Here is an 8,500-nt window from a genome sequence, read left to right on the forward strand (position 1 = left end):
GCACGCCCACACGCGGAGCGGAAAAATAACAAAAGAAACAGAAATACAGAAGACAAATTGCAGAAACAGATTGCAAAACACGAAAATACCTCAACAACAAACACACAGTCGCTTTCTTACAGTGTAAATTAAACTTCACGCAGCAACCCGAGCTGCAAACTGGAGCTTGGTGCAAGGCATCTCCCCGGTAGCGACGCCAAAAATGTGTGCTTTTGCCGCACAGGTCGTAGCTGGGGACTTGCCGAACACCGTATGCGAGCCACGAATGGCTGCAAGCATACAACCAGGGAAGCAAGCTTAAACAGAATGCAAGGGTGTGTCACTCACCGCTCTAACCGCCGCTGTGAAGGATTCCCGCGTCGCAGTAGTGAAGGAGGAGCAAACGTCTCTTTGTGTCTCTCTCCACCCCCTTATCTCTGTCCCTCACTGACCACCCCCTCTCTCACTCATGACCCCCCCTCTCCCACTCATGAACCCCCCTCTCTCACCTCACCACCCCTCCCCCTCTTTCACCTCACTGATCATACACCCTTCCCCTTATCTCTTTGTTAGCCCTTGTACAGCCACCGAACAACTGCAGCCAGAATGTTGCCTAGCATTGAGCCGGCGGCACCGCCAAAAGTCAAAAGCGGCACACATTACCCAGCAAGCAGCCACCCAAATGCTTCGCTTGCAAGACACTATCAACAGTTCTAACAGGAGAACAACGCCCTCCAAGATCAGATGGCCGATACACATCGAGAGCTTATTGTGGACAAAGGGGCTGCGAAGCTCGAGCTGCCTCCTAATTCACCAGTTTTCTCGATTCCCTCAAAGCTCAAACCCTCAAGGAGAAAACTCAAATCGCCTTTCTTGATGCCCAGCTCAAGTCCCATACCAACCCCTCCCTGGATACCATCCAGATTGAAACTGGAGTTCTAGCCGACCTCTCCGACAGCTACTTTGTTTAACTTGCATGGAGCAATTTATTTGTTCATTCAATAATCCTTCTTTTTTTCTTGGTTGGAAATTTGAAAATATAGTAGTACTCACACACTTTGGATGCCATCGCTTACATAGGAGGAGATCATAGAGTGTAATTTTTAAATCAAAGATTCTCTCTTTGGGATAGTTGTAGCTTCATTTAGAGAGGAGTATACAAACAACTTCATGTTTACCAACAATGAGCTTGTGATGGTGGTCTCTTGAGCTTTAGTTTTTCAACAATTGGTTTAGTTTTTACTTTTTTAATAAAAATGTTGAAGGCCTCTCCCCATGTGTTCACATGCAAATTTATTAGCAAAACAAATACCATGCAAGCTACAATACAATTGCAAGGAAAAGAAATCTAAATTACCTTCATCTTCCCAAGGTTAAAATGTATTAATCAGTTTTTCTTTTACTTTTTCATGTTTTCCTCAAGTTCAAGAAGCCAAGGATAATAAGAAACATGATGAAAAAAAAGTGTACAATGTACTTTCAAATGGAGAAAAAAGCACAAAAAGAAGTTGAAAAATCTTTTCTACAAAATGTCAGGCCAAAAATAAAAAAATACAAAAGTTGTTATTTGTCAACAATTAGGTTGCTCAAAGTGAGGTGAAATGTACCATTTGACCATCATTCACTGATGTTACAGTTTTACCATCAAAGATTCTCTCTCCAGGAAAACTACAGCTTCATTTAGAGAGGAGTATACAAACAACTTCATGTTTACTAATGAACTTTTGATGGTGGTCTTAGGCTTTAGTTTCAACTATTGGTTTAGTTTTTATTTTTTTAATGCAAATGTTGAAGGCCTCTTCCTGTGTGTGTACATGCAAATTCATTAGCAAAACAAATACCATGTAAGCTGATGTTTATATGCAATGGAAAAAAATCTAAACTACCTCCATCTTCCCAAGGTTAAAATGTCTCAAGAATCAGGTTTTCTTTTACTTTTTCATGTTTTCCTCAAGTTGAAGAAGCCAAGGATAATAAGAAACATGATGAAACAAAAAAGTGTACAATGTATTTTGAAATGAAAAACTAATGTTTTTAAAGAAGTTGAAAAAGGTTTTGTACAAAATGTGAAGCCAAAAATAAGTAATACAAAAGTTGTAATGTGTCAACAAGTAAATTCATTTGGCTTGAAGTGAGGCAAAATGTACAATTTGACCATCATTCATTCAAGCTACTTAGCTTAGCATGGAGTGGTTTATTTGTTCACTCAAGAATCCCTTTTTTGGCTTGGCTGGAAATTTGAAAATCCACTACTTGCACACAATAGATGCCATCACTTGTAGAGGGGGAGATCATAGAGTGTATTTTTTCAATCAAAGACAATTGTAGCTTCATTTAGAGAGGAGTGTACAAACAACTTCATGTTTACCAATGAGATTTTGATGGTGGTCTTAGGCTTTCGTTTCAACGATTGGGTTAGATTTTACTTTTTTTTCTTAAATGTTGAAGGCCTCTCCCCGTGTGTGCACATTCAAATTCATTAGCAAAACAAATACCATGCAAGATAAAGTTTAATTGCAATGAAAAGAAATCTAAACTACCCCCATCTTCTTGAAATTAAAATGTCTCAATTGAAGTTTTCTTTTACTTTTCCATGTTTTTCTCAAGTTGAAGAAGCCAAGGATAGTAAGAAACATGATGAAAAAATAAATACAACGTATTTTCAAATGAAAAAAAAGTGTAAAAAAATAAGTTGAAAAAGATTTTGTACAAAATGTGAAGCCAAAAATAAATAATACAAAACTTGTGATGTGTCAACAAGTAAGTTGCTCGAAGTGAGGCGAAATGTAAAATTTTACCATCATTCATTGATGCTACTTAGCTTAACTCGCATGGAGAAGTTTATTTGTTCATCGAAGAATCCTTGTTTTTTTGGCTTGGCTGGAAATTTGAACATACACTACTCACACACACTGGATGCCATCGCTTGCACAGGTGGAGATCATAGAGTGTAATTTTTCAATCAAAGACAACTGTAGCTTCATTTACATAGGAGTATGAACTTTTGAAGGTGGTCTTGAGCTTTAGTTTCAATGACTAGTTTAGTTTTTTACCTTTAAAAAAAAATAGAAATGTTGAAGGCCTCTCTGTGTGTGTTTAAGCATGTGGGCGGGAAAACAAAGACAAGATAACATGAGAAAAGAGACTAAGCACAAAGTTGGCATGGTCGGCTCATGAGTCAATACTTTATTGAATTTAGCCTAATAATCTTATTTCAATTTTGCCTAGCACATGTGATGGAGAGAAAAAAATGTACAATGTACTTTTTCGAATGAAAAAAAAAATGTGCAGAAAGGAAGTTGAAAAAGCTTTTGTACAAAATGTGAAGCCAAAAATAAATAATACAAAAGTTGACAAGTAAGTTGCTCGATGTGAGGCGAAACGTACAATGTGACCATCTAGTTTAACTCGCATGGAGCAGCTGTTTATTTGTTCGCTCAAGAATCCTTCTTTTTTGGCTTAGCTGGAATTTTGAAAATTTGAAAATACACTACTCACACACACACACACACACACACACTAGATCAGCACAGGAGGAGTTCATAGAGTGTAATTTTTCACTCAAAGATTCTCTCTCTCTCTCTCTCTCTCTCGGACAATTGTAGCTTAATTTAGAGAGGAGTGTACAAACAGCTAATAAAATAAAATAAAAATGTTGAGCACGTGTGTTTGAGCATGTGCTCCATGTAGGGCTCGGAAAAAAAGACAGGATACGGGTAGTCAATACTTTATTGAATTTAGCCTAAATTATAATCTTATTTCAATTATGCCGAGCACATGTGCTAGGTATGCACTGCAGTATATATACAGACCCCCGTTTAACACCATTTATATCACAGCAATTCTTCACTTCACACAACAATGTCCCCACTGGGCTTTCTTTGTGCCTCTCTCATTCTCATATGTGCGATTCTCCCTTCGACATGTGCAAGTATGACTACATTACTTCTTCATTACTACTCTTGTTCATATAGTATTTCAGCTCAACAAGCTTCACAGTCTGCATGAATTACTACTACTACTATTATCATTCTTGCAAAACCACCCAGAGGCCCTAGGGCAAATTATACCACCCAATCGGTTCTAGCCTCTGCCTTCCCCTGTGAAACCACTCGCTCAAGTCCTTGCAAAACCTCCCCCCATCAGACCTCCACGAATTGCAAAACCACCGAACTCAACATAGAAGGATACAACCCAAAGCCCATTTCCACCACCACTCCCATACTATGCACCTCCTCCATGCCTTCATTTGTGAAACCGCTCACTAGTCATGGCGTCTTTGCAAAACCACCCAATTCAAGCCGCATAGGAAGATCTCCATAAAAAATGCAAAACCACCCAAAGCCCATTTCCATAGCGCCAAGCTGCTCGATTCACAACCCGAGAGGCTCATCCGTGGGGGATAGTAGTCTTTGGCAAAGCCAGAACCCCGCGTGCATTTGCAACACAACCCCAGCCAACGTTAAAAGAAACCCAATTACATAATTCATTCAATTGAGGCAAACATGAGAACGTAAGGATTATAATCAAGACGTTCTGAGATCGTAATCTCTTGATTATGCAGATGGAGAGCCTGAATTTGACTACAGCGATGGGCCCTTGGGGCCGGCCAACTGGGGCAATCTGCACCCGGAGTGGAGGCTTTGCAGCTTGGGGATGGCGCAGTCACCTGTTGAAATAAGCGAGGCCGACCTCTGTCACGAGCCAAACCTGCACAGATTGACGTTCAACTACAAAAACGGCAGCAGCGCCCAACTCCATTTAACCGACCATGATGTTAGGGTAAGGTACCCTCAAACCTTTGGCACTACTAGTAGACGCTTTCATTACACACACATAATATTAATCAAAGTCCTCACTAGAGCTTGCATTGGAGCGCCATCATAGTATAAATTAATACCCCTACCTTCCAGCTTACCACCCCCCAGCGCAGGCCCTCCCCGTCATCGCCTCCTTCTCTCTCTCCTCTCTCCACCTCTCCCACCTGTGCCTCTTTTACTACTCCGCCCTCTCCATTGCTTCCAACCCCTCTGTTTACCCTCTCTCCACGGTCCCACAATAGACAGAGATATAAAATGATACGAATGTAAAGAGGAGAGCAAGAGCGATAATATGTTGCGCGCAGGGAACAAACAGAGAGCGAGAAATAATCTCTTTAACTCCAAAGAGAGAGAGAGACTGCATATGATTAGAACACGTGTCCAATATACTAAAAAAGGCAAGATTGCATTAGATCTCGTACTAAAGTCAGCCAATGAAGGTTGTGTAATGCAAAATAAAATTTATTTCAAAGCATATTCCCATCTATTAAATTCAAGCGAGAAAAAAAATGTTGTGGGTCCATATTAATCCCTTTTGGTGTAAGCCTTTGGCATTAGTAGGAGACGCTTCCAAATGGTCAAGATAAGCTCTTGTCTATAGGGTGCTCCTCTCAAACCTTTGTCATTACACACATACTATTAATCAAAGTCCCCACTAGAACTTGCATGGACCTCCATCATAGCAATCCCTTTCGTGTAAAGCTATTTTAAGTGGTTAGCTACAAATTTTGATTGATTGATTTATTTATTTTATTTCTGGTCTAAGGGGTACTCTCAAAACCCCCTGCCACTACACAAATATTAATCAAAGCCCCACTAGAACTTGTAGTAGCGAGTCCCCATAGTTTTTTATGTCGATAAGAGTCCTTTTTAGTGTAAAGCTATTTTAAGTGGCTAGCTTCAACTTTGATTGATGTATTGATTTTCGGAGCTGCAGCTTGTGTGGTTACAAGATGGAGACTCTGTTTATTGGGATGGTCAAGAATACAAAGTGCTTAATTTACATTGGCATACCCCTACTGAACACTCCATTAATGGTGTGAGGTAAATCCTTTCTGATCTGGGTCAAAACATTCAAGCTCCATATTCAATGCTTGACCTCATCTTGGTGATAAGCGCATCTACCCTTTCTTGCTTTTTCTACTATCTTATGAAATTGTGAATGAGTACAACTTGTGAGGGTCTTGAAAGTTCAAGTATACAACTACTGACATTTATTGTGTAGGTTTGCTTTGGAAGCTCACATAGTACACGAGCGTTATGACGGCGGTAATCTCCTCGTGATTGCTCTGCTATACACGTATGGAGAAGAGGACACGTTTTTAGCAGAGGTATCAATTGATATTGATTAAAGATTTTGTGTTTGATTAAGGACAAGCACTATTTATTTTTTGGTAGTAGAAGTGTTAAAAGTTACCACTCACTAACCGTTTGGCTCAGCTTGTTGTGAATATTCCTAACCGTTTGGCTGAACTTGTTTTGTGAATATTCCTTTTATTCTTCACAAGCATACAAGCCATAATCCATCATAATCGAGTGCTTGTCTTTTTGTCTTAGGTCATGACCGAGTTTCCTTCTCTTAATGAAAGTGAAAAAGTGGATTATCAAGAAGGAAATGTTTCACTAGGTAGCATTGAATTTGGGGAGCAATACTACCACTATATGGGGTCATTGACAACCCCTCCTTGCACTGAAGGAGTTACATGGATTATTATGGGAAAGGTATATTATAGTACACATTCATTTAACTTCAAAGGTCAACATGGACAACCTATATTACTATTTAATCATGTTGTGCGTAGCTTGAATACTTAAAGATTTTGGAAACATTTTGATTAAGCTATATGTAATATTAATTTGCCTTACAGAAACATAGTATTTCAGAAGAGCAAGTCAATGCAATAGTAAATGATGAGCAGGTATTTTCCTAATCTTATACAAAACTCTTTTCATCATGTATATAGAAGAGTATTGTGGATATTCCAACCATACCCTACTTCTTTGTGAGTAAAAATCTAGGTTGTACAAGTTTCTTTTGTTAAAATTGATTTTTGTTTGTCCATTGTTATTTGCAGGGTGATAATGCACGGCCTGAGCAACCCTTGAATGGAAGAACAATTTATGAATATAACTTGGAGCCCATGAAAAATCTTTTATTTAGTTTCTTTAAGTAACCAAGTCAGTTTGTCACTTCAATCATAATAAAAGTAGCCACATCCTTTGATATTTTACAGTACTATACCTCTTTGATGACAATATTTGTGGCCAAACCTCTTTAGCCAGTGTAATTTGAGAAGGATACTACTTGCTAACTTATCCTTACGAATTGAACCTTAGAGCATGAACACATTGTGGATGGTATGCACTTCATCACTTCCAAATACGAAAAAACCACCAAGTTATGTCATAACAAGTCATTCGTGTTTTGAACGCATTTATAACAATTTAGAATTTACGAGATGAATGAGGTTTTATATATGTATTTTCTTACACTATACTGAAGAGTCTGCTTAAAGAAAATATTTGCATCTTCTCTTGAATCTCTTCTACACACATAATAATATAGAAGGACACATAGTACCACAAAAAGAATATGTCATAACAAGTGATTCATGCTTTATAACTTTTTATAACATTTTGGAAAAGAGATAAACAAGGTTTTGTATATGATTTTTCTCACAATATACTCAAGAGTCTGTTTTAGGAAAATATTTACATCTTCTCTTGGATCTCTTTTGCACACATAATAATATAAGACACATAGTATCACAAAAAGAATTTGTTACACTTTTATCTACATAATTTTGGCTCAATGAAGGCACTAGTACATAAAAGTTATGTTATGTACCCACATTTGATTAAAAAATCTATTCTAGATGCACATGTAATGGGGTTCCCATGGAGAGGAGGGACATATACTTAAATTTTTTTGAGAATGATAAGGAAGAAAGAATATTTATGCTTTACAAGAAGCTATAAGTTTTGATTCTTTGCTAAAGTTGTGCAAAGTTCAAGGATAACACCACGAGCATTTGATCTCTAATCAATCGTGAATGTTACTATTTAAAGGAAGATGAAGTGATTTATGGGTTAGAATCTATATATGACAAATATGGAATTTTTTAGTAGATAAGTGCAAGTATGTAAACGTATAAAAACATACTAGAACTTCTTAATGGGTCAATATTCTAGACCAAGACATTTTACATGAAATTTGTAAGTAATAAATAAAACTTGAAGTCGTTATTTCATGACAAACATAGCACATTGACATTATATATATTATGTATTTATTAGAATTCAACGTTAGTTTTATAATATATATATATTCTCAACAAAAACATTCATGTGTGTAAATGGGAGAGAAACCTCAATAAAACTACCCAATAATCAAGGTGACTATGTATCGCTTTTTCTTTAAGCTCAAATACCAAAATGAAATGTTGTTGATAAACTTACATCTAAGTATGACTAACAAATGACATGAAAAATACCCATTCTAGATTACACCCATTGCAGAAAAAAATATTTTCTCTAAATACACAAAAATCACATATCAAACATAACTTTTAACCTCTAAGGCCTTAAACATGAGGCCTTAAGCATAAAACTATGCATGAGGCCTTAAGCATAAAACTATGCATGAGGCCTTATGCATAAAGTCAAATGAGGAAGGCTTATGCATGAGGACTTAAGCTTAA

The 8,500-nt window shown here is 37.5% G+C and overlaps 1 protein-coding gene across 1 annotated transcript; it reads left to right on the top strand.

The window, feature by feature from the left end:
• The first annotated feature begins 3,786 nt into the window (after nucleotides 1–3,786).
• On the top strand, nucleotides 3,787–7,115 carry LOC147630968 (dioscorin DB3S-like). The gene is made up of 7 exons (XM_086809320.1): nucleotides 3,787–3,910; nucleotides 4,544–4,761; nucleotides 5,737–5,843; nucleotides 6,025–6,130; nucleotides 6,357–6,521; nucleotides 6,668–6,718; nucleotides 6,875–7,115. The coding sequence occupies exons 1-7, from the start codon at nucleotides 3,841–3,843 to the stop codon at nucleotides 6,971–6,973; spliced, it is 816 nt and encodes a 271-aa protein (XP_086665446.1). The 5' UTR covers nucleotides 3,787–3,840; the 3' UTR covers nucleotides 6,974–7,115.
• The last annotated feature ends 1,385 nt before the right edge of the window (nucleotides 7,116–8,500 follow it).

This window comes from Cibotium barometz, chromosome 15, assembly GCF_041138505.1.
Source record: "Cibotium barometz isolate CiBa-2024 chromosome 15, ASM4113850v1, whole genome shotgun sequence".
NCBI lineage: Eukaryota > Viridiplantae > Streptophyta > Polypodiopsida > Cyatheales > Cibotiaceae > Cibotium > Cibotium barometz.